The sequence below is a fragment of the Maylandia zebra genome, linkage group LG23, assembly GCF_041146795.1.
Source record: "Maylandia zebra isolate NMK-2024a linkage group LG23, Mzebra_GT3a, whole genome shotgun sequence".
Taxonomy (NCBI): domain Eukaryota; kingdom Metazoa; phylum Chordata; class Actinopteri; order Cichliformes; family Cichlidae; genus Maylandia; species Maylandia zebra.
This window is the reverse complement of record NC_135188.1, coordinates 25,474,767-25,501,150: the sequence shown is the minus strand read 5'-3', so window position 1 is coordinate 25,501,150 and position 26,384 is coordinate 25,474,767. Positions and strand designations below refer to the sequence as shown.

At 41.4% G+C, this 26,384-nt stretch overlaps 1 protein-coding gene across 3 annotated transcripts in view; it reads right to left on the bottom strand.

The window, feature by feature from the left end:
- The window catches only part of LOC101487844 (fibronectin type III domain-containing protein 4), a 64,629-nt gene that overhangs the window by 19,590 nt on the left and 18,655 nt on the right, over positions 1–26,384 (bottom strand). For 2 of the 3 annotated variants that reach the window (XM_076880625.1, XM_076880626.1), the window contains 2 exons: positions 10,689–10,804; positions 3,571–3,672 (listed from right to left, as the gene is read on the bottom strand). In XM_076880625.1, coding sequence (XP_076736740.1) covers positions 3,571–3,672; positions 10,689–10,804 — 218 coding nt within the window. Of the gene's footprint in view, positions 1–3,570; positions 3,673–10,688; positions 10,805–21,597; positions 21,889–26,384 lie in introns of those variants that run through there. The other variant, XM_076880627.1, reaches the window with a different exon arrangement.

The window sequence follows — 26,384 nt, the reverse complement described above, 5'->3', positions numbered from 1 at the left end:
CCTCTCTGCATTGAATCATATCTGTTATTAACCTCTGTCTCTCTTCCACAGCATGTCTTTATCCTGTCTTCCTTCTCTCACCCCAACCGGTCGCAGCAGATGGCCGCCCCTCCCTGAGCCTGGTTCTGCCGGAGGGTTCTTCCTGTTAAAAGGGAGTTTTTCCTTCCCACTGTTGCCAAAGTGCTTGCTCATAGGTGGTCATATGATTGTTGGGTTTTTCTCTGTATCTATGAAGCGCCTTGAGGCGACTTATGTTGTGATTTGGCGCTATATAAATAAAATTGAATTGAATTGAATTGATTCTCCTTATGGGGACCTGATATGTTTAATATGCTGCTGAGAATATAGCCCAGAAGAAGCGTATAGTATAGCTTTTATTCTGGAAAGAGCCATTTCTCTGTAATAAACTCTCTTTTCCAAAGATGAGTGATTCCTCAATCAGACATATTTTTTTTTTTAGTACTTTGTTGTTTCAGCAACATTAAATTTAAAAACTGTACTTATGAGTTAAAATATATATTTATAATTTCAATAAATGACAAATTAAAAAGGCATGAACATTTTTTTTGTATCAAAAAATATCGAACCGTGACACCGTGAATTTTGTGTATCGTTGCACCCCTAAATGCACCCCTAAATATATATATATATATATATATATATATATATATATAAAACACCCAGCACGCCCCTGCGGGCGGTTTATCCTTCAAGCTCGGGTCCTCTACCAGAGGCCTGGGAGCTTGAGGGCCCTGCGCAGTATCTTAGCTGTTCCCAGGACTGCGCTCTTCTGGACAGAGATCTCCGATGTTGTTCCCGGGATCTGCTGGAGCCACTCGCCTAGCTTGGGAGTCACCGCACCTAGTGCTCCGATTACCACGGGGACCACCGTTACCTTCACCCTCCACATCCTCTCGAGCTCTTCTCTGAGCCCTTGGTATTTCTCCAGCTTCTCGTGTTCCTTCTTCCTGATATTGCTGTCATTCGGAACCGCTACATCGATCACTACGGCCGTCTTCTTCTGTTTGTCTACCACCACTATGTCCGGTTGGTTAGCCACCACCATTTTGTCCGTCTGTATCTGGAAGTCCCACAGGATCTTAGCTCGGTCATTCTCCACCACCCTTGGGGGCATCTCCCATTTTGACCTCGGGACTTCCAGGTTATACTCGGCACAGATGTTCCTGTACACTATGCCGGCCACTTGGTTATGGCGTTCCATGTATGCCTTGCCTGCTAGCATCTTGCACCCTGCTGTTATGTGCTGGATTGTCTCTGGGGCATCTGTACCCTCAGAAGGTCTGCTAGATGATGTTAATGCAGCACTACGGGCAATACCTACAACCACGATTACCGACACTAACAAGCTGATCTACAATACGGCAGCAGTGATCAGTGAGATGCTTGGCTACAAGTTGAACAGTGACAAGGGGCAGTACCCTCCATGGAGAAGGAGGCTAGAGGGCAAGATCAAAGTAGCACGGAGGGAGGTTAGCCAACTAACGGAGTTGCAGAAAGGTGCGACAAATAAGGTGCCTAAGAAATACAGCAAGCTGTCCATACCTGAGGCCTTGGAAACTGCCAAGCAAAGACTCACAGCCTTGGCCAGCCATGAAACAGGCTAAAATGAGCTTTCAAGGTGTAGGTCTTAAAGAACAGGAGGTAAAACTACTTGTTTCAGACAGAGGATGAACTGAGGAGCTCTATAAACAACCAGTCACAGTTTTTTAAACTGTGAATCATGCAAATGTACTCTAGCTGACTCATAGAATGAAAATAAAGAAGAAAAGGATGATGATAGGTCTCTTTTTTCCATACACAGAGGTAAGAAATCTCAATTTCAAAGCACTTACAAAGACCAAATCGTCCAGTTTTATTTCTAAATGTATGGCTTTGTTAATATATCATTTAGACCTCATGTCTATTTGTACAAACATGATGAACATTTTCTTACCTTATGGCTCAAAACTATGAGTCCCTTTTTGCAACATGCTGAAAATTCTTTGGTCTGGCATCTAAAAGATTGTCCTGACCTGGACAGACACATACTCTTGTGACACAACTTCATTCATTTAAGGTGCACAGAGAAGAGCATTAATCTGAAGACATTAAAGTTCTTTTGCAGCAACTTTTGTGGAATACAGGACTTTATTGTTTAACCCAAATGGTTTGGCTTAGCTTCCATGATTGTTGTCAATTTTTTAAAATTTGCAAAGTTAGGAGGACACAGACAGTTTTTCTTTAGTTGTTTCCTGTTTTATTCTGCTGGCTGATGTCAAGTCTACCTACTTCCTTTTTCTATTTTTCTATTTCTCTGTTGCTTTAGCCACTTCCTGTTTTATTCTGAAGTCTCAGCCAGTCTTACACTTCAGTCAGACGTACTTCCTGCCTGTTTTCAACTGCTTTTTCATCATACCTGTGTTCAATCAGTAATCAATCTCTTAATTTTTGAGGTTTTGTAGACGTGACCGCTAACCACATGATGTTAACTTGTGCACCATTTTTGGACACCTGGCTAAAGCAAAAGTGTCATTCAATGCCCGTTTTCCTCCATCATTTTTCAACTGTTCCTATCATAACAGCCTAAAAGAAACAGCTTCCAATATCAAGAATGTGGAAGCTGGCAGACATGCCAGTGAGCCCCCAGCAACCATCTGTAACTAAGGGAAAATGTATATTCCCCATCTACCTGGCAAAAACTTTGCTGTGATTGATTTTGTTGCTAGCAGATTGCTGTGGCCGTAATTTGAATTGTAGTGATGGGCTTGCCTACAAACACCTGCTCTCTCAGGCGCCGTGAAACTGTGAAAAGTGTGACAGACCAGAAATGGAGAAGGTTTGCCTTCAAAACAAAAGTTGCCTCTTTTGAAGAACGCTGGCTTCTCTTTGAAACTTCTCCATTTTCAGTTCACATTGCACATTATCAAGTTGTGTAACAGTGAGTGATTTGTAGGAAAATATGGAAAAAATACAGGCAAATGGAGGAAGCTTAGGCCTCACTCACACAGACCTAAGGACACAGACCACCCCCTCTCGGTAAACACTGGTTGCTAGGGAGCAGTGTGTATTCCCCAACTGATTGGCAAGTGGTTGCTGGAGGTTTCTGGCAGTGAGACATCACGTGAGAAACCTCCTTAAATTTGCCAGATTGCCTTGTTGCATTCCTCAAACTTCCCAGCCATCATTCCTGGTTTTCCAGAGTTTTTTCTTGTTTCCTTGTGTACAGCTGTGGGCTGAACACTTCAGTCCTGTTCACGGTGCGTCCTGCATGTCGTTCCTCCTCCTGGGTTTCACAACTGCTCCAAAATACTTCTGAATTATCAACTTCTTCTTCTTTTGCTATTTTGTGTTTTGTAAGCCTACATTTGCATAAGACCTTTTGTAATGGCAGTGTTTATGGGTTACATAGCCAATAAAAATGGTTAGTTACACCATTACACACCTGCCTTTTAGAAAAAGATACCATCCAACTAATACATACATCAGTCTAATTAGCTATTAGCTATTACATAGCTATCATTAAATAGGTAATAGCTATTACACTTCACACTGTGTGTGTTTTTCTCTCACCTGGACACTGTAGTGTGTGTCTTCGTCCAGGTCCCACAGCACACACCAGCGGCTGGACGTGTTCACCTCTCGTATGGAGCGCTGCATCAGGCCGTCCTGCCTCTGGAGACAGGATACGTGCACACATGAGGAATACATGTGGTGGATGCTTTTGCACACACAAAGACATTAATGTGCCACACTTACGGCAAATTTAAATCAAATCTCGGGATCTGATCAGCGTATCCGGCTGACAGCTTAAGTATTATGATCTAATAAAAGCAGTAATGGCCTCGTACTTTGCTCGAGGCAGATAGTGTTGTCTTAAAAGGAGAAGAATCTTTTCTGTTTTCTTTTAAAGTAAACTTTGCTAAACTAATTTACCAATAAAAAAAAATCATCATTATGTCACATTTAAAGGCAAATACTTGAAATGCAAGCAGAATCCCTGCAGTAACAAGCAGCTTCGCCTCATAGAAATTCACCTCACACCCATACAGCCCCAATGGGAGAAATTAGGTCTGCAGGCAAGGTAACACCAGCAATAGTCATTCAAAATAAACAGAAAAACACATGTTTAGGCAGAGATGCTCTGTTAGTATAAGGAGCTGCAGAATTAATGAAGAAATGTCACTTTCTGGATCAGCAGGTAAACAGATGGTGACCCCGTGGAGATAAAGTTTACTTTTTAACAGCTGTATTTAGTGAAAATTTGGGGATGGGTGGATTTATAAATTGTAAATACAACACAGACATATTATCATCTCCATTTTTGCAATCAGAAGGTAAAACACAAAAAGATAATTATTAATTTAGAGCCATGCTTTAATTCAAGTCCACAATTTAATCAGTTTTAGCTCCATTTTTGGTCACCACCACCTCCCTGGGGAAATATCTGAGTTTTCAGCTGCTTTAGCACTGAGAAGATCACATTCACTGTGTTTATTTAAAGTCCAGTGATAAAAGGTGCCTGCAGAAGAAGACAAAATTAATGGAAAGACAACACAAAGCAGTATACATCCATGAGGGGCTGCGAGAATCGAGGCAAGAACATTTTCACAAGGTTACCCACCAAACTCTACAGTTCATATCTTTAAAATGAGCTGTGGATTCAGAGGGTAATATGTAAATACACTGTGCACGTGGATTCAAAGTAACAATTGCAAATCAAATCCTTCATGTTATGTGAACATGAAGACTGGTGGAGTCCCAGAACCCTGAATTGATAAGAGGAAGAAAATGGATGGTTAATAATAATAATGTCTGCAGAGGATTCTCTGCCAGGCAGATATCTGCACTATATTTATGGAGTAAATAAACTTACTAGTAGTTCAGTAAAATTAAGAAAATGGCAAAAAACAAACAACAACAGAAAACACAAGGCTTCCACTTAACGTGGCACCATGGTAACAGCAGTTAAGATGCATTTTGGTTCTTCATTCCCCCTCGGACACAGAAAACAAGCTAAGAGTTTCCAGCATAATTTGCATTTGTGTTTGTGTGTCTGGAATTGCTAGGCCAACACAATGAGACCTGATTTTAGCCTTTAAGATTGGTGATCTTGATAAAACTGCACATGTGGCAACGCTTGATTGCAGTTCTTGCGGCCAAGTGTGGCACAGCTAGTTATTAGATTTAATTTAATTAATTTAAATTCAATTCAGTTTTATTTATTTGGTGCTAAATCACAACAGCAGTTGCCTCAATGTGCTTTATATTGTAAAGTAGACATCCTACAATAATACAAAGAAAACAGAGAAAACACGACAATCAGTCCCGTACAGGCTTGGCGAGAATGGGGATGAAAAAACTCCCTTTTAACAGGAAGAAACCTCTGCATGAACCAGGCTCAGTGAGGGAAGGCCATTTGTCACAACTAATTGGGGTTAAGGGGGGAAAAAAAAGACGAAAACATGTTGTGGAGAAGAGACAGAGATTAATAATAACTAATGATTAAATGCAGAGAGGTGTATAAACACATAGCAAGTGGGGAAAAAATCAAGTGAAGAAGAAACACTAAGGGGGCAATTACTCTTTCACACAGGCCCAGGTAAGTTTGGGTAAATTTTTCTTCTCCTAATAATCAAAATTATAATTTAAAAACTGCATTCTGTATTTATCTTGTTTAGCGTGACAAAAAAAAAAAAGAAATCATGTTTTTGTGTGGCTAAGTTTTCCCGACAACACGAGACTTGCACGAGACTTTAATTGCTCTGATTGGAGACTCTGTATGAAGGAACCTTTAACTGTCTTCTTTTTAACTGCAGACATCCTGATGAGCGCTGCTCAGAGATAATTGGTGTTCACACAAAAGCACCAGCCTGCATTCTTGTTTTTGAGATTGTAGAAAATGGCTCATAATATATTCAAGCTTTTCGTTATTGTCATTGGTGTGTAACTTGCCCATTACACACCAATTACACCAAATATTCTAAAAAACCACCAGCTCGGCATCAGAACAGCTCATAATGAGGATTTTTTAACAACTGCTTGGTAAGCATCATCTAGCGACAGCTAGTCCAGTTTGAGAAAGTTTCCCAGATTGCGAACGTGCCTGTGGAGCACTGAAGGCTGAGGAAGAGTCAATAAATAGAAAGCTGTCAGGACGCTCGAGGCTCTCCAGATGTCTCGCGTGGAGAGTCAAAGTGGTGTTTGCTGCTCCTCTGGCAGCCCTGCAGGCAGCGAGTCAGCCAGGACACTTTGATCTAAAAGGCCGTCATATAAAAGTAAATACTGAATCAACGGGGGTTAAAAGGATCGTTAATCAGCACCAGTGACTCAGCTGTGATGGAGGCATTACCATTTTGGAATAAAAACTCCAAAACCATCTAATTTTGAAAAGTGCCGCTGACGTAACTCAAGATACTTTCTAATTTTCAGGTTTTGTCAGTTTATCTCATAGGCACATTTAATTCTGCAGTTTTAAGTAAGACAGTAAACCAGGAAATCAAAACTAATGGACACTTGTCACAGCCATCTAAAGGTCTGTGCAAAAGTCTTGAGCCACCCCTTTTTCCTTTATATTTTTGTGCCACAAAGGTCAGCTCCAAAATAGATAACCGCTTTTAAAAAAAGCTGGTCATCTTTATATATATTTTCTAATTGTAGTTCACATAGGAATACCCATGGGAAAACAGATTTTTTCTAATTCCTAACAAGCAAAAGAGCATTTGATGATGAGCGTTTTATACTGTTTGATGACAGAAGAAAGTAAAGCCTGCAGGTTTGAGGTGCCTACTGAGAGTTAGTCTTTATATTTTCAAGGTAGGTAAAACAAACGTTCTACATTGACAGACTCTCTGCTTTTAGTTGATTTCATGAGTGTTTTATAATCCCTGCATCCATTTACAGGATGGAAAAAATAGGATTTTTAAAGTATGCATAATTCAGTAGTTTGTAGAACCACCTTGGGATCAGCGACAACTTGAAACAATACATTTCTGTATGTCATATCAGTCTCTCACATCGTAGAGGACTTTGGGTCTGCTCTCCTGTCCATGCAGCGGTGCTTCGATTCATTGAGGGTTTGAGGGCATTTATTTATGCACAGCTCTCTTTTGCCAAGCCACAGCATTTCAATCAGGTCGAGGTCTGCACTTAGAGGTGGTCATTACTTTGATCCACACTTTAACTGCCTAACAGATGTCTCTAGAGTACTTTGGTATGCAGGGGAGTTCATGATTGACTCAACGACTGTAACTTGCCCAAATCATTACGCCTCCACCTCTATGCTGACAGCGGGTATGAGGTGTTTGTGGTGATACGCGGCGTTTGGTTTTGTGCATTATGAGCAAACATAATAACAAACTTTAGCCTCATTCCAGGGATTTTGTGGGTTGTTAAGAGCAAAGAGGCTTTCTCCTGGAAGCTCTTCCAAAGAAGCCATACTTTTTCTGTTTCTTTCTAATTGTACTGTCATGAAGTGTGGTGTAGCTCTTTTTGCAGTTTCTCTGAGCATTGCACAGTCTGACTTTGGGGTGAATTTGCTGGGACGTCTACGTCTTGAAAGACTGTGGCATTGTGATTTCTGAAGACCAGCAAACTACCCAAATGTCTGCTTTTATAGAGGTGCTCACACTCACTAATGATCAGTTTATCAAATGGATTTGATTATCAACAACTGGCTGCTACAAACCCTAATGTGTGCTCTTGGAAGTTCTCTGACAATTGAAGTAAATATTTTCTTGTTCTTGCAGGGGGTTTTGAGCTTTCTTTTAATTTTGGCAGCAGTCTTAAAGTTTGATTTGTCAGGGTTCAGCTTCAGACACTTTAAAAAGGAACAGAAGGCACCTTTACTTCAGTAAAATGTGACCGTGAAGTCTGCAGGTGAACACGAAGTTTGGGTGCATCGCTATTTTTAGGTCAGGAAAGAAGTCAGCAGCAGCCTAATGCATTTCAGAAGGAAAGTGGTGCAGAAAAACAAATCTCTCCTCTGATGTTGTCACAGTCTGACAATCTTCTTCTGGTACAAACATCACAACACAAGTTTAAAACAGGCACTCTCTGCAGGTTTTATTTGATAAGCATTGCCCTTGCACTAATCATCAATTAACCCTGTGTGTTTGATATTTGAAGTCATAGAAACCAGGACTGCTGGGAGTCTCAGACACAGAAACTTAAACTGGGTTACTTCATGTGTTTGTGTGCTTGGGAGCGAGGTTGTGTAACGCGTGCATCTTGGCAGCCAGCACCGTGGGATTTGGAACAACTTTAGATGAGTGAAGCAACTCTTTGTCTGGGCACATTCACTCGTCCTGCTTCTCCTTCACAAACAGAAGGCTCGGCATGTCACCGAAAAATACTGTGAATGAAATAATCCCACAAAGCAGCCACGTTTGAATCCTAATCAAGACTTAAGCCTGATGCGAGACCACTCTTGCAATAAGGAAAATAGAAATGGTAGAAAACATACTTGATTGACAGAGCAGCCTTTTATATAACAGCATTTTTTGCCCTTTTGTAGCAGCTCACTCTGATCCAAGGCAACCTTTGATGACTAACAATGGAAAATACGGGCTCGGTAGATAAAACCTGCAGCACGGATACCCGCTGCATCCACCTGCTACCATCACCTCCCCGATTAATATTTGAGTAAGTGTTTTTTACATAAGTGCTTTCTGAGGTTAAAGCAGGAGATGTTTTAAATCCCGATCCTGTGTTTTCTTGAAAATGCCAAAAGGTTGATGGATTCTGACTCAGATGTGAGGTGACTTGGGAAAAAAACCCATAAAGAAAGAATAAGAGTTGTTTGGCATCGACACCGCTGTGGATGTTTCTCCTGTGAGACGAATCCTGGCCAAATAATTTCCGCTAATGGAGACGACACCCACTCAGAGCTCAGCTAATGTCTCATTCTCCTTTTGCCAAAACTGTAGGTGGTGAAGACTGATTAAAATGAGCCAAGCTGAGCTAGCAGCCGAGGTTTTTAAGAGATCTCAGACAGACAAAATGTTGTTATGTAACAGCAGAATTAATGTGAAACGTCTCTTACGGTGACGCAAACTTCTTGTACTTTAGGTGACAGTTGTGTTCTTTAAAGGTGCTACGTGGAAGGACTGCAGCGTTTAATTAAATGAAATGTAAGCAATGAATCGATGAATTCATGAAGAAAAAAAAATACATTCTGAACAATCATATTTTGTTCAACCGCTCATTAATGCAAATATCTAATTAACCAGTCAGCTGGCAGAAACTCAATGTATTTACACAAGTGGACATGGTTAAGACGACCTAGTGAAGTCCAAACTGAGCATCAGAATGTGGAAGATTATGTTAATGTGGTAATGTTGTTGATGATTTAAGTATTTCAGAAACTGCTGATCTGCTGTGATTTGCCTGCACAACCATTTCTAGTGTTTACTAGTGACCTGAAGAAGAGAAACTATTTGGTGAGCATCAGTTCACTGAGGGAAAATGCCTTTTTGATGTCAGAGGAAAATGACCAGTGTGCTTTGAGCTGATAGGAAGGCAACAATAACTCAAATAACCACTTATTACAACCAAGGTATGCAGAAGAGCATCTGAACAGCAGCAGCAGAAGACCACACCTGTAAGCTGAGAGCAGTCTGTATTTCTTCTTCCAGATGTTAGGGTCAGAAAGAGGACAAAATACACTATTGTTCTATTGTCAGCTGTCTGAAAGGCAAACAGACAGCTGTATGAAGTACAGCTGAACATAGTATCTATAATACTAGACAGAGCAGTAATGAGTGAATTCATGGCTTTAATAAAGCATGTGCTACCAATGTGTCTGTTGCTTTCAGCTATTTGTTGGAGTCTTTTTTTTCCTGAATTAATTAAATACCTGCAACTTCTTATGAAGATCTCTAAAGCCCATTTTTGCATTAACACACCGTTATGCATGTGGCCCAACAGCTGTGCAACTAAATTATTTATGATAAATTACCCCAAACACAGGCAGAGCATATGACTTTTGTTAACCTCACACAGTTGAGCTGACACACCAGTGCACAGCTGTGGATGTCTTACTTGTGAGCGATCTTTTCCCCCTCAAATCCACGGCAGGATCTTTCCTCCTGGGGGATATTTAAAGATCGATTAATTCGATAATCAGGTTTTTCTTGCTAATTGGATGCTTGGAAAGTCCTTCTTTTGGCTGCACCTTATGTAATTAAGAGATTTGGTTTTTTATTATTACCTACGTCAACCAGTAGCCATCCTTGACATTAACGAGCTCCTTAAGAAGTAAAATGTTAATGAGCAAATTCCTCTGAGAGGTTTCCAAACTTTCCCACCCCTCATGACTCAAAGTGTCTTTGAGCCGAATGCTGACTGCCTACCCGGCTAATGAATGACGCAGCATTTTAATAAATCCCAGAAGACAGCAGCAGGAGGACAAAAGAGAAAGAAGTAAGCCCTCGTGAGATCGAGATGAGCATGAGAAATACATAATTTATCTTTGAAAAGCTGTTCTAGCCCCGAGCATGGCACCGGTCCAGCTTTTCTGGGCATTCAATTCATAATTTGGATCCCTGCAAAATTAATCGGCCTTCAGCTGAATGAGAGGGCACATCAGGATGTATTTGACATTCAGTTTAAAAAGAAGAAAAGGCATGGTCCATTGGCCGTGCATGCTCAGTGTATGCATGCAGCGATGATACGAGGCTGCTGTATTGTACCTGCTGTGAGATGGCGTATCCGATGACGGTGTCTCCCTGAGGGACATTCCAGGTCACCATGGCCGAGTGTGCCCTCAGCTGGGTCACCGATACATTCACCGGGGGTGCTGGCACAGCTGTTAACACACACACACACACGCACACACACACACACACACACACACACACACACACACACACACATTTATATAGTTTGTTAGCGACGGTCAGTGAAGGCCAGGTAACACATGCAGTCTGCAGAGCATTTAAACTGAGATGATCACAAATATGTAGGCACACCAACATTACTTGCAATTCATTTATGGGCTCCTTTTTTAAGTATTTATTTATGCCTTTATTTGATCAGGATAAACAGAACAAGTGGAAGGAGAATGATCAAGAGCCTTAATCGAAGCAAGGAGGACCTAAACCTTTGGTCCATTCAATATATATATCAATCAGTTATAACATTATTACCACCTGCCTAAAATTGCATTTGTCCACCTGACTCATCGAGGCATGGACTCCTCTTTACCCCTGAAGGTGTGCTGTGCTATCTGGTACCAAGATATTAGCAATAGATCCTTTAAGTCCTGTAAAATGTGAAGTGAGCCCTTCAGGGGCCAGACTTGTGTGTCCACCACATCCCACAGATGTTTGAGTGGAGTGCATAGTAGGGCTGGGCCATATCATACCGTTCACGGTAATACCAGTATAATGTTATAAGAAAATGAAATATCGCAATAGAATATGGGTAAAACGCGCATGCGCAGTGCCTTTGTTTTCATACGCACATGGCGGAAAAAGCATGGCAGAGACGGAGAATGAGAAGGCCGAAAGCGGATCGTTGAATGAAACAGATGAACCAGAATTGGTTTGTAAAAACGTCGCAGCTCCAGTGGTGTGGAACTGGTTTGGCTTTTGTCCGTTAGATACACACCAAAGCACATTTTTTGGTAGAGCATGCAAGCGGGCCGTCGTTATTACTGTTATTACCAAACCGATTTTATGTGGTACACGGCGCTCAAAAATCTGTCAAAAAATGTTTTAGTACGACTTTGCTAAGCTACAGTCTGAACTCTCTGTTACGCCTGATGGATTGTCGGAGCATTACAACTACCGTAGTCGGGAGCCTCGCGGAGTAATACATACTGTGTTTCAACATAAAATTATGGTATTGTGTGTGTATAACCTCTTTTTAAGTTTTGTGGATATTATACATGGTTATGCTGAGGATATGTCGGCCAATTTCCACTGGAAATGCCTTTTGGCAAGTAATTTGCATTTGCACTGTTAAATTTTTATATAGCTTTAATGCACATAAAAAACAGCTGCTTGTTTAAGTGAAAATACATTGATGGGGGTTTTTTTTGCACTAATAAAGTTGTGGAGTTGTAAAGTATTTTGTCTCACGTCAATTATATCGTCAGTTATATCGTTATTGCAAATTTTCAAATGTATATCGTGATAAATATTTCTGGCCATATTGCCCTGCCCTAGTGCATAGTGCATCCTGGTATCAGGTGTTCCCCAGGTAAATGACTCACATGCACCTGGCAATCCACATGATGTAAAAGAAAATGTGATTCATCAGACTAGAACACCTTCCTCGGTGGTCTAGTCTGATGCTCACATGCCCACTGTTGGTGCTTTTGACACTGTGCAAGGGTCTGCATGGGCATCCAGAGTGATCTGCAGCTATGCCGCCACATACGCAACAAACTGTGATGCTCTGTGTATTCTGTCAGAACCAGCATTAATGTTTTCAGCAGTTTAAGCTACAGTGGCTCGTCTGTTGGATTGGACCACTCAGGCCAGCCTTTGTTCTCCACAAGCATCAGTGAGCTTTGGCCACCCATGACTCTGTCGGTGGTTCACCGCTGTTCCTCCTTTGGATCGCTTGTGATAGATACTGACCACTGCAGACCAGGAACACCCCACAAGAGCTACAGTTTTGGAGATGTTTTGACTCACTCGTCTAAGTCATCCTCAACTTCGCTTAGATTCTTACACTTGTCCATTTCCCTGCTTCTAACAAGTCAACTGTTTTTCACTTCACCTGTCTGTGGTCATAATGTTGAGCCTTTTCAGTGTAGAGACATCCAGCTGCACCAGATGTTTTGTCATTTGCTTCCAATTACTTACAGGGGTATTAGTGAAGGCTGATGCTGATTTTGATTTAAAATCTTTCCCATAGTAAAACTGAACCAAAAGTTTAAAGTCAAATTTTAATATCTCTGCATCTGCGAAGTGTTCAAAAAGCTTTCAAGTCTTTATCTCTGTCAGGAAAATCAATCCATTAAGGATGGATTCAATCATATGAATAATGTACTCCAGCCCCCTGGCATTTCATAAAGACCGTTCTCCCATTTATTCATAAAGAAATACAATTTAAAAATGGCTTATGACCTAGAACAGAAGCTGTGCATTTGCAGAATTATAAGTGAAACTGTATTTAACTGTAAAATAGCATTATTATGATAATAATTTAATGTACTCTGCCAACAGTACAAAAGTATTCATTGCTGTTTGATCGGTTCACACCTGAGTGTCAGGACTTGCTCCAGTGGATCAAACAACAGATTTGAGAGGTCCATGGATCAATTCCAGTCCAAATTTCATCTTTCACAGAAATTCTAGCAATTATTTGCAGTCCCTTCATTTTAAAGAGGCCATATGCTAACTGGGAGGTAACTGGATATTTTAAAATGTCTATGTTTAAAAAATATGTTTAAAATTACATGGATGGATAATTTGTAAAGGACAACCATAGAAACACGCTGACAGCTGCACAGCTGCACAGACTGTGTCTATATACACTCAACAAAAATATAAACGCAACACTTTTGTTTTTGCTCCCATTCCCCATGGGATGGACGTAGAGACCTAAAATTCATTCCAGATACACAATATAACCATCCCTCCCAAACAGTGGTCACAAATCAGTCCAAATGTGTGGTAGTGGGCACATCTGCTATATTGAGATAATCCATCCCACCTCACAGGTGTGCCACATCAGGATGCTGATCTGAGATCATGAGTAGTGCACAGGTGTACCTCAGACTGCCCACAACAAAAGGCCACCCTGGAATGTGCAGTTTTTTGCGCTATTGGGGGTCTGGGGAGCCAGAACCGGTCAGTATCTGGTGTGACCACCATTTGCCTTATGCAGTGCAACACATCGTCGCATGGAGTCTATCAGATTGTCAATTGTGGCCTGTGGAATGTTGGTCCACTCCACTTCAATGGCTGTGCGAGGTTGTTGGATATTCATGGGAACTGGTACACGCTGTCGTATACGCCGGTCAAGCACATCCCGAACATGCTCAATGGGTGACATGTCCGGTGAGTATGCTGGCCATGCAAGAACTGGGACATTCTCAGCTGCCATCTGCCCTGAACAATGTGAACCATGATTCATCCGTGAAGCGCACACCTCTCCAACGTGCCAGACGCCATCGAATGTGAGCATTTGCCCACACAAGTCTGTTACGGCGACGAGCTGGAGTCAGGTCAAGACCCCGATGAGGACGACGGGCATGCAGTTGAGCGTCCCTGAGACGGTTTCTGACAGTTTGTGCAGAAATTGTTTGGTTGTGCAAACCAATTGTTCCAGCAGCTGTCTGGGTGGCTGGTCTCAGACGATCTTGGAGGTGAACCTGCTGGATGTGGAGGTCCTGGGCTGGTGTGGTTACACGAGGTCTGCGGTTGTGAGGCCGGTTGGATGTGCTGCCATATTCTCTGAAACGCCTGTGGAGACGGCTTATGGTTGAGAAATGAACATTCAATGCACGGGCGACAGATCTGGTTGACATTCCTGCTGTCAGCATGCCAATTGCACGCTCCCTCATTGCTTGTGGCATCTGTGGCATTTTGCTGTGAGACAAAACTGCACATTCCAGGGTGGCCTTTTGTTGTGGGCAGTCTGAGGTACACCTGTGCACTACTCATGATGTCAGATCAGCATCCTGATGTGGCACACCTGTGAGGTGGGATGGATTATCTCAATATAGCAGATGTGCCCACTACCACACATTTGGACTGATTTGTGACCACTGTTTGGGAGGGATGGTTATATTGTGTATCTGGAATGAATTTTAGGTCTCTACGTCCATCCCATGGGGAATGGGAGCAGTAACAAAGGTGTTGCGTTTATATTTTTGTTGAGTGTATAACCAAAGCTAATGTCCAAAACCAGTCCCTTCGTGGATGTTGAAAGATGAAACTATTTTGTTACAACTGAGACAAGTTTTTGATGTCAACAGAAACAAACATTCATCTGTTTAACCCTTGTTTCACTCTGGTGTGTGAAAGCCGATCAAAACTTAACCCTGTCATGCATGAATTATGACAACCTAAATCAGGATTTTTTTTCTTAAGTATTTTTATTCATCTTTAGGCATGAAAAAAGATTTTTGAACTTCATTTTTTTAAGCATGTACTTTTCAAATAGTTTTTTACATGTTCACTCAGTCAGTCCGCTGGCTGACCAGTGGGTGGCAGGGTATGGAGTGACACATTAGTGTCCAATGTAGTAGTTTATGTGCAAGTATACCATCAACACTGACACAAATACAAGAAAACAGCCTTTGAATATGTTATGACTTCAGGATAAAAATGCTCGGAAACTCAGGTGCCACTTTTAGGATGTTTACTGACCACTTTTAGAAACAACCACAGCTAGTCGCAACACAAACAGGAAACTGTTTCTCACATAACATTCTGACAGAGAAAACCCTGAAAAACCTCTAAAGGTTCTGGGGTGCAACGCCCCCAAACATACATTAACATCAACACTGTCTATAACAGAATAGCTGTCCACTGTTATGACCACTATGCGTGAAAGGGTTAATGCAGATGTTTGGTCATAATGCACAAAACCAAACACAACATATTAGCACAAACACCTCATACCAGCTGTCAGCACGGTGGTGGAGGGGTCGTGATTTGGGCTTTTTTTGCAGCCACATTAGCACCTTACAATCATTGAGTCCACCATGAACTCCTCTGTATTCTAGAGTCAAATGTGAGGACATCTGTCAGACAGCTAAAGCTTGGCTTAAACTGGGTCATGAAACAAGACAATGATTCCAAGTACATCAACACATCTACAACAGAATGATTAAAAAGGAAACATCAAGGTACTGCAGTGGACCAGTCAAAGTCCAGACCTCAACCTGACTGAAATGCTTTGGTAGGACCGCGAGAAAGCTGTGCATAAATGAAAGCCTGCAAATCTCAATGAACTGAAGCAATGCTGTAAAGAAGACTGGGCCAAAAGTCTTTCACAATGATGTGAGAGAATGATAAAGTCATGCAGAAAACAATTACTTTGAGTTATTGCTGATAAAAGTGGTTTACAAACTACTGAATCATGGGGTGTAATTAGTTTTCCACATGACTGCAGAGAGACCTGCAAAAACGTTCTTTGTCATGGCTCTCTATATATCACAAGTTATTCCTGCTTTTCTGGCCGATTTATAATCTCGAGCTTGTTTTATATCTTGTCAATAGCAGGAAAGGATTATAGTGCCTATAAGGTACCTTAGGTAAAGCTGTAAGTGGTTATCAGCTTTGTAAAACAAATTATAAGATTGTGTTAGATTTTGATGATGATCAGAGTGTGATTTTAGGTGTTGGAGGGCCACTGCAGAAGTCTTTAGTTTGGAAGAAGTCAGGCACAGGAAGGAATTACCAAACTTTAGATGTTCTCGCAGGTTGTATAACCTTTGGACAAAGTCAGAATAACAGTTTCCCCCTGAGGGTGTGCTGTGCTATGCTACAAAACTGTTGGATCCAGCTTCATATATTATCATGACAGTGCTACCTGTCACCTGTCTCTCAAACTAATCGTCTAACTCTCAGCAAGAAAATATTTACAGTGTTTTGTATTGTTTTGTATTTCTTGTTTTGTATTTTGAGTTTGAACGATGAAGAAATCAAAGAAAAGTAAGAAAAATGACTGAAAGTCTTTCTAACTGATTAACCTGAACCTTGGAAACATGAGATAATATTTCCTTTAAAATCTTATGTTAGACAGGTCTTTTAAGATGTTGTTAAAAATGTTTTTGTCCCCAAAACAACTTTCTCCTAAACCAAACTGAGTAGCTTTCTTCCTAAAACTAACCAGACTGAAAGGCATTCTTCATCGTTTGCTTCCATCAGTGTTCTTTAGTACGACCGCTCCTCCCGCACTCTGATTCAGATTGAAATGCCAACTAAATGGCTGAAATTCGTATATTTTATTTATATTGTCTCTGTATTTATATATATGTGTGTGTGTGTGTGTATATATATATATATATATATATATATATATATATATATATATAATATTCTGTAACTTCTATCGGTGCTGTGCTTTTTTGGAAATCGAATTTCCCAGAGGAACCCACCCGAGGGATTAATAAAGTTCTATCTAATCTAATCTAATCTAATCGAAATGTAAATGTATGATCACACCCACGCACATACTGTACTTACAGGCGTGAATGATTCTCTGGGGGCCGGTTAAAACTGATGGGAAATCTAAAGCACTCACAAATGAAGTGTGTGATTTCTTTTCTCTTTTTTGTATTTTAATGTTACTAAATCATCAGGAAACATCATGACCTTCACTGAGAGTGAGACAGGGAGAAAGTAAACTCTAAATGGGAGTTTAAAAAGGGATATTTGCTTTTAATGGAGAAAACAGAAATGGAAAACAGGGGAAATGAACATTTATGGTTACAGTAACAGAAAGTGGATTATTAAAGGACTAAGCTTTTACAGAGACCACAATTTGTTTGCATTTATTTAGTTAAATCTATGAAGAAAGTCAAAGACAACAGTTTGACAGACAAAGTAACATTTTTCCCATCATTCCCTAAAAGCTATTAGCTGAACATTTGTCTAAACCTGACAGGTCAAGGACAAAAGAAGATGTGTCAGGCCTAGAAAAAAACACCCCAAAAAACTATCTACAGCAGATGAATATTTTCTGAAAGTCAATCTCTTAAGAGACAGGAAAAAACCCAGCAAAGACCTGAAACAGACCTGAGAGACACATCTGAACCTTCAGCTCATTCAGCTATATCACTAAAGCCTCATCAGAAATGGTCTCAGTGGAAGAACTGGACTGAAAAATCAGTGGCAACTGTTGGAGTGATGAGTCACTAATCACTAACAGTATGTATGGAGGAGGTAAGGTGGAGGCTCTGTCATGGTTTGGGTCTGCATTAGAGCCAGTGGTGTTGGAGATCTTGTCAAAATTGATTAATTATAAACAAAGAAAAGTACCATCAGATATTGATCCACCATGAAGTACCATCTGGAACTGCACCTGATTGGCACCGGCATCATTTTTTAGCATGACAATGATCTCAAACACACTGCCAATGCAGTAAAGTCGTACCTGGATAGAAAAACACACAGTTGAACTCTATCAGTCATGGATTGGCCTCCCCAGACCCCAGACCTCAACTATTGAAGCAGTGTGGGATCATGTTGGCCAGAGGGGCCGATGGCGCGATAGGGCAGCCTCGCATCTGTCAGTCTGCCCCAGGGCAGCTGTGGCTACAACTGTAGCTTGCCTCCACCAGTGTATGTGAGAGTGAATGAATAGTGGTATTGTAAAGCGCTTTGGGTGCCTTGAAAAGCGCTATATAAATCCAATCCATTATTATGTTGACAGAAAATAGAACGAAAGGCAGAAACATCCAAAGAAGAGCTTTGAATGTCCTTCAAGAAGCCTGGAGAACTATTCCTGAAGACGACTTAAAGACATGACAAGAAAGCTGCCTAAGAGAGTTCAGACTGTGCTGAAGAATAAAGGTGGTCACACTAAATGTTGACTTTCAAGCTTGATAGAATTGTACAAACTTAGGTTTTGCTTTATATACTGTATATAAATGTAATTTGCACATGTTTCTATACATTGCTGAACCTATTCCACAATTTCCTAGGACAACACAAAGAAATGACGGGTGACTTGAGACTTTCCACAATACTTCAGACTAAAAAACAAGAAAAACGTGTTAAAAAGACAGAAAACAAGATGAAACGAGCTTCAAAAAAGTGAAAAAAGAGAATACATAACGCAACAACACAGAAAGCTGAAGAAGTGAAATTTAGAGTCAGAAAACTTCCAGGAAAAAAATGAAAGTAAAAACAAGAAGAATTCTAAATAAGTCAGAGAAAGAAAGTTTGAAAGCGAGAGACACAAAGACAAACCCTGGAACAATGAAAGGAAATGACAGATGAGCAGCCATCCCTACTTTCATCTTACTGATGATAAAACATCTAATGGACTCAATAACTACTTCAAAAGCCATCGATGAGTCTAGTCTGCCCACTCCAGCTCCTCCTCCTTTACTGCGGAACAGGAATAGCACCCCACATTTCTCTCTTTAGTTTTCTCATCCTCAATTAATGAGTACGCGCTGGTAGAGTGTGTGTCCTTGTCTGTTGGTGTGTGTTTGTAGTATGAAAAGACACAAATACACGATGATGAGGGAAAAGGAATCAGCGCAGCAGCCAATTAGGACATCAAGGCTAAAAAAAAGGACATTAAAATGCTGCGATTTTGCATTACACAGCACTAACTTGCATTCCTTTCTGAAAAATGATGCAGCATATTGTTATGCTTCAGTTTAAACTGCATTTTACTCAAGAGCAGCAACCTCTTATTTCATGGCGGTGTCACGATCCTGGGTCTGTTGACCCAGCGTTTTGAGTTTTAGTTTTATGTAAGCCCTTCGGGTTCCTAAGTTCATTTGTTATCATGCCTAAGTGTTTCTAGTTCTTATCATTTCCCCCTCGTGTTCCCAACTATGGTAAATCTCCCCTGCTCTTCATGTGTTTCATGTCTGTGTCTTACATTGTGAAGTTCGGGTTGTCATGTCTAGTTTTAGTGTTTCCTGTTTTATTCTGACAGTGTCATGTGTTCTTTGTTCATTGTATTTAGCTTTCCTCTCCTGGTCCTGTCATTAGGTTTATGTCAGTCAGCTGTTCCCCCATGTGTCTCCACTTCCCCTGATCACCTCATGTATGTATTTAAGCCCTTTGTTTTCTGCATGCTGTTGTCAGGTCGTCTGCTCGTCCATGTCTCATCTCCAGGTACCCATGTCACTTCACTATGGTTAAGGTTTTTTATGTTTTGTTATTAGTTCACCCAGTTTAGGTTATTGTTTAGTTTTCACCGATGCCCTATTATTTTGTACCCTCGTTGCTAGCCTCAATAAACGGCTTGTTTTGTTAATCCACACCACATTTTGGTCTGCGTTTGAGTCCTCCTCTGCAACACATACGGTCTGCCCCAGCCAGACCGTGACAGGCGGAGGAGAAAATTATGGTTTTCAATCATTTTTATGCAAAACTGAGTCAAACTAAAGACTAAATCCATGACTCTTACTTTCTGCAAACCAGCATTTATTTGTTTCTGCAGTACTCAAAAAACCTATAGATTAAGGTGTGTGAAATGGTGTCTTAAGTAGCATTATACTACCATGGTCAGGATGTTGTGACTTCTGTGCTACTGTTTCAAACTAAATCTGAGCAAACCTCTACTCTGGACATCAAATATTTTTTGCAGAAAAACTAATTAAAAAGTGAGGTCTGCATTTCTTTCGATGTTGTTCTGGGGTCTTTTGTGACCTCTTGGATGAGTTATTGAGTCGCTCTTGGAGAAATTTTTGTCAGCCAGCCACTCCTGGGAAGGCTCACCACCTTTCCATCTGTGGATAATGGTTCTCACTGTGGTTCACTGAGTCCCACAGCTTTGGAAATGGCTTTTCCAGACTAAAAGATCTCAGTGACTTTGTTTCTCATTTGTTCCTAGATAAGATAAGATAAAACTTTATAAATCCCTCAGGTGGGTTCCTCTGGGAAATTCGGTTTCCAAAAGCACAGCACCGACAGGAGTTATCATAAATTTGGATATCTGCCGATACCGATATGAATCCGATATAGTGTTTTTTTAATCAACAAAACTGTTTTTTTTAAATATCTTGCTGCATTTTGTATAAGTTCATACTCAAGTTTAAAACAACAACTACACTAAAGCTATTCTGTTATACCTGTATGCAAAAAAAAATATTTCATAGTTCAGCAATACTGATCAATCTAATAAACTTAAACCTACACCATCCTCCCTATTCTGGTATTTTAAAGAGTACTTAGCATAAATATTAAGCAACCTAACTAATAGGGTTCCAACTCCCAGCAACAACAAAAATAAATAAATAAAAAATAGGGAACCACCCCTCACGCTCCACCTCATGATGCTTAATCGACGTAATCAACCTTAATTTGATGCAGTGTGAAAAAAAAATGCACAGAAATCAATTATTTTTTTCAATATATTAAAATATTAAATAGATTCAACATCTTTCTTCAACAAAATTGCAGACTGCACAGATGGTACCTTCCCAAAGTAAAAAGTACTATAGCTTACTAGGGTATATATATTAGACTTAATAGTCACTATATACAGTAATTGACTTCTATTCATTTTACATCAAATTAAAACTTTGGGTGTCAGATAATTATTTATTAAAAGCTCGACATTTTAAATGAGAATAAGAAAGAAAAGTATGTCTTTGTGCCCCCTTTTCCCTGTTCATGCCCTATCGGCCCCCCTGGCTAAACTTTGCTAGATCCGCCCCTGCACAGTTACCAGCGTCAGCTAGAAAAAGATCCTCGAGTAGAAAGTAATATTAAATAAATTCTAACAACAGCTGATCAAGCTTAAACGTGCTGCTGTTGTTCAACCGCTGGTTTGCTCTTTCTGGTGCAAAGTGGGCCAAAAACAAACAAGAGACACGGACTCGCGACAGAAAAGCCGATCAGCTGATCATTAAGCAGTTTCATGATTGAAGTAGCAGCAAGAAGAGGCAGTCGTTTGTTAAGCTTAACGCAGGAATGCTTTACAAACATTCAGAGATGGACTTACACACTTGCTTTACTTCTCTCGGGGATAACTTTGTCGGAGATGAAATGCCGGGTTGCTAGCGAAGCTCCACATGCTATCCAGACCACCACAGGTCCTGCATGCCACAGCCGCTCTATCACGTGATGCATACTGCTCCGACGTGCTAACGTTCTGAGGTGAGTTACGGCGTGTTGCAAGTTTTGTGAGGTGCTTTCGTGATATTTAATGGATCGGATTACATTTTTTATTTTTCTCCGATATCCGATCCAGTAATTTAGGTCAGTATCGGACCGATACGTAATATCGGATCGGTCCATCTCTAATATATATATATATATATATATATATATATATATATGAAAGGGATAAATAGGAATAAGAATACAAGGGACTTGCACATTTCAAGTATTGAAGTCTATTGCACCGTTGACTATTTACAAAAAGTATTGCACAAGGTATTGCACAGTGAGGTGAAGAGGCACTACAGCTTAGGCTACGTTCACACTGAAGGTCTTAATGCTCAATTCCGATTTTTTGATCAAATCCGATTTTTTTGTCTGCTCGTTCACACTACAAATAAAATGCGACAGCAAACGCTCTCTAGTGTGAACGCTCAAAGCGGCCCGCATGCGCAAAAGAAGATGTCACACACAACGCGCTCTGTTTAGACCCAGAGCAACAGTATTGTTTGACTGATGGCCCTTAATATAAAGACTTCGGTCTTCACGTTTCCCAATTTTTGCTTTAAGTTATTTTGTTATTTACATAATAATGTAAATAACCTAATAATGATCCTTATTGCCGTTTAAGAGAGGAGCGGTGCTTCAAAGGATAGCTGTAGATTTCTGTCAGAATCTGCAGATTATACAGTACAAATAAAATGTTTACGTTGTCTTCCCAACAGTTTCACTGACATCTACACTGGATGGCCAGGAAGCGTTCGCGATGTCTTCTCGGGCGCTTCTCTGGCGCTGATAATTGGCTTCAGTCTTGTGTCGGTGACGTAAAAGGCGGATTTAATGCGACTTGACCGTTCAAACAGCAGTCGCTTTCTAAAACATCGGATATGTATCGGATTCAGTACCACATACGAAAGTGACCCAGATCGGATTTGAAAATATCGGATTTGCGCCGTTCACACTGTCATAGCATGATCGGATATGGGTCGCATAGGGTCAAAAAATCGGATTTGATGCGCTTTCGCCTGCAGTGTGAACGTAGCCTTAGTTGTTCCCCCCTCCTTTGTCCTCCTGTTTCCCCTCCAGAGAGGAGTTAAACAGTCTGATGGCGTGTGGGACAAAGGAGGTTTTAAGTCTGTTGGTTCTTGTCTTTGGGAGAAGCAACCTGTCACTGAACAGACTCCTCTGGTTGTTTACGGCCGTGTGCAGAGGATGCCCAGCATTGTTCATAATGTCCAGCAATTTTTTTTTAGTGTCCTTTTCTCTGCCACTGTCACCAGAGTGTCCAGCTTCATGCGACCACAGAGCCAGCCTTCCTGATCAGTTTTTCCAGCCTGGATGAGTCCTTCTTTGCTGTGCTGCTCCCCCTGCACACCACAGCATGGAATGATGTCTGGCTTTTGAGGATCTTTTGGTCCACTCCACTTTGTCAAACAGATCCTATTTACATGATTTCTTGGTTTGAGAATAGGTGTGGCAGTAATCAGGCCTGAGTGTGGCTACAGAAATTGAACTCAGCTTTCCAAAGATGTGATATACCACAATTAGTTTATGTTATAACGGGGCCGTCTGAATGTTGCAAAGGAAATTGAGACTCATCAGACCAGGCAACTTTTTTTTTTTTTTTTTTTTCTCCACTCTTCTAGCTAGCTAACCCGTAGACTCATTTATCTGTTGTTAGGTGACAGAAGTGCCATCCAGTGCGGGCTTCTGCTGTTGTAGGCCATCAATTTTTGCTGCTTAGAGGAGGCAAAACTATTCTATTCAATTCAATAAAACTTTATTGATCCTGAAGGTTGACCCCGAAGGAAATTGGGTTTAATGAGGGCTGCAGTTTTCTCCATACAAAGGTCATGTTTTGAAACATCCTCTTTATTTAATTCATTATGTTTTTCTGCAAATGACATTTTAGGCAAGGTTTGGAGGCCTATCTCCACCCACCACCACTTCCCCAGCCAGTGGCAGACTCCCTCAGACATCGGTGCGTTGGTGGTTCTTTGTGTCCGGGGATGGGCGTCCAGGTACACACCGGCTCACTCCTTGGCGGCCGCTTATCGGGGCCTGGAGCCTGGGGCTCGCTCGGGCCACTTCGGAGGTGGGGTGCCCCCGGCCTCTCGGCCTGGGGCTCGGTCACTCAGGCACGGCTGGCTGCCAGCGGAGCTCACGGGCGCGTCACTGCAACTCCCCCTGGCATCTGCTCCGCGGCTGCTGAGTGAGCCCTCATCTGGGACTCTCCTCAGCTCTTTCTGGGACAGTGGCATGGCTGCCCCTCTGTTGGTCTTCCTTGGTCTGTTGTGTTCTGAGGGCCTCTGGATGTCTGGAGTTTTGATCTCCTCCATACCTGCTTCATGCCCTGGAGGACGGGGCTGTGGCCCCCCCACACCCTCTAGCAGATTATTACATGAAGGAACCTTTTAAAAAACAAAAAACAAGCGCGTCCATGCTCACAGGTGTACACACAGGTGACCCCCCCCCCCCCCCCAACTACACTGTGTTCTGTTGATCTTATGTGCTGCACAATAATGTTGAATATTTAGTATTTACTGTCATATTCCCATATATCATTGTGATGTTGTTTATTCTATTACTCTTGTTCTCTTCTGCTTGCTTTCTTTTTTCTTTCTCAGCAGGTGATCCAGGTGATTGATATATGCATTTTTTCTTTCTTTTTTTCTTTCTGCTCATTCGGTTGGTTTTTGTTTTTTGCCCTTCTCCCCCGTCCCTCTTCTCAGCTGTTTCTCTTTCCCTCTTTCTTTCTCCCCTTCTTTCCCCCAGTCAAGTCTGTCCCATGTTCAGTAAGTGAAAATAAAATAAACAATAAAAGGTGAATCAAATGGACCATTACGGCAAGGCTGGGATGGTCAATTTGGTAAAGTAAATCCGTTGGGCATCTTTCTTTGCCTTTAGACAACAATTCTGATGGCAAAAGAGCCAAACGGGACAGGCAAAAGAAAAAAAAAAAAAAAAAGGTTCTTAACAAAAGTATTGCATCGATAGCGTGAGAAAGTAATGGGACAGTTGACTGATGTGATTAAAAAGCTGGCGATCACCCACTTTAGTTCTCTACAGCCTCACAGCGCTGGTCTCTAGCCTGATTACGCAATCCTCATGTCAGTGCCACCTTGTCTGGAGGAACGACAACCAAAACAGAAATGCCAGCACTGCCTTTATTTTGTGGTTAGACAACTACAAAGGACACAACTCAATCCCAGGCTGGCGGAGGAGCCGAGCGCGACAAGAACTCTCCAAACCGAAAGCATCTGGCTTGGCTCTGTGGACTGTGACCATGAATGTCAAGCTCTATCTCAGGCTAACAATCTAACCACAGCTCATTATGCAAGCCAGCTTTCCCACACTCCCTGCAGGACACCCAGGCCTGCCTGCCTGCCAAGACTGCTTCAGAGTGGTTAAAGGGAAAAATCCACAAAGTGTCTGTAGCATGACGCAAAACGATCATCAATCTGCGATAAGGCAGAATCCTGCTCCTTCTGTCTCCCTTGTCTGCTTCCATTTGTGACTTCTTACATTTCCCTGGTTGCCCTTTGACAGCTGACAAGGAAGGATTATAAATCCGTTGCATCCATCATGTGTAGGTGGAGTGAATGAAAGCATGGCAAGAAGCACAAGTAGGTGGGAGTCTTTTTTTTCAGTTGAGAAAAAGCAGCATTTTACTGAAACTGTCCTGTGCCTGCATTGAATTCTGGTCTATTTCCTGATGCTGTGGGCGTTAGAGTTGGCCAGTGTGCTCGTTTTCTGACAAATTCCTCCCTCTATGATAACTGAAGACTGTGGGTGCAGAAAAAAGCATTTGCACTTTACAGCCGAGGACCTGAAAAAACAGATGTTTTTCAATTTCTCTTCCTTTATAAAAAAACTAAAACATTTAGGTGAATATCCAAAGATTACAGTTACATATGTGACCATAGTTGTAGATTTTTTTCTCTCTCAATGAGCCACAGCAGCCTGTGGTATTCTTCAGATGAGATGCACATTTTAAAGCAGCAAAGGCAATGAGAAAATGCTGTAGGAGATGAAAAAACACATCCACTGAAAATGTTTTAACTTGGGCAAAAATATATGTGGTTGTACAGGAGCTCTATGAAACTAGAGCAAAACAGGAAAGCAATTGAGGGAAAAATCCTTGTGAGTTTCTTGTGAGATCACTGACAGGTTCAGGATGGGATACGCACTACTAAAACTAGACCCCCATGGAAGATTTCCCGATCGCCGATCTGTTTTTTGTATTTAAGTAATTCACGTCTAAAGTTGGGTACAGTAGTAGGTTTAGTCTTGGGGTCCAGCCTTTATCCAGCAGCACAGCTATCCATGTCAGTTTGGCGATTCCCACCTTGAAAAAGGTGCAGGGCTTTTTTCACCACAAAGTTATCCTACCATCAGAGCATCCTGTCAGGCTCTGTGGACTGTGACCATGAATGAATAACCACAGCTCATTATGCAAGCCAGCCTTCCTCCGCGCTCTGCAGGATATATACAGACCTGCCTGCCAAGACTGCTTCAGAGTCATTAAAGGAAAAGTCCAACAATTCTCCATCAGTGTGACTTGGAGCTGCTTATTTCACATGGAGGCACCTTACTCTATAAGTCATTTCAAGGCCAATTAGAACTCAA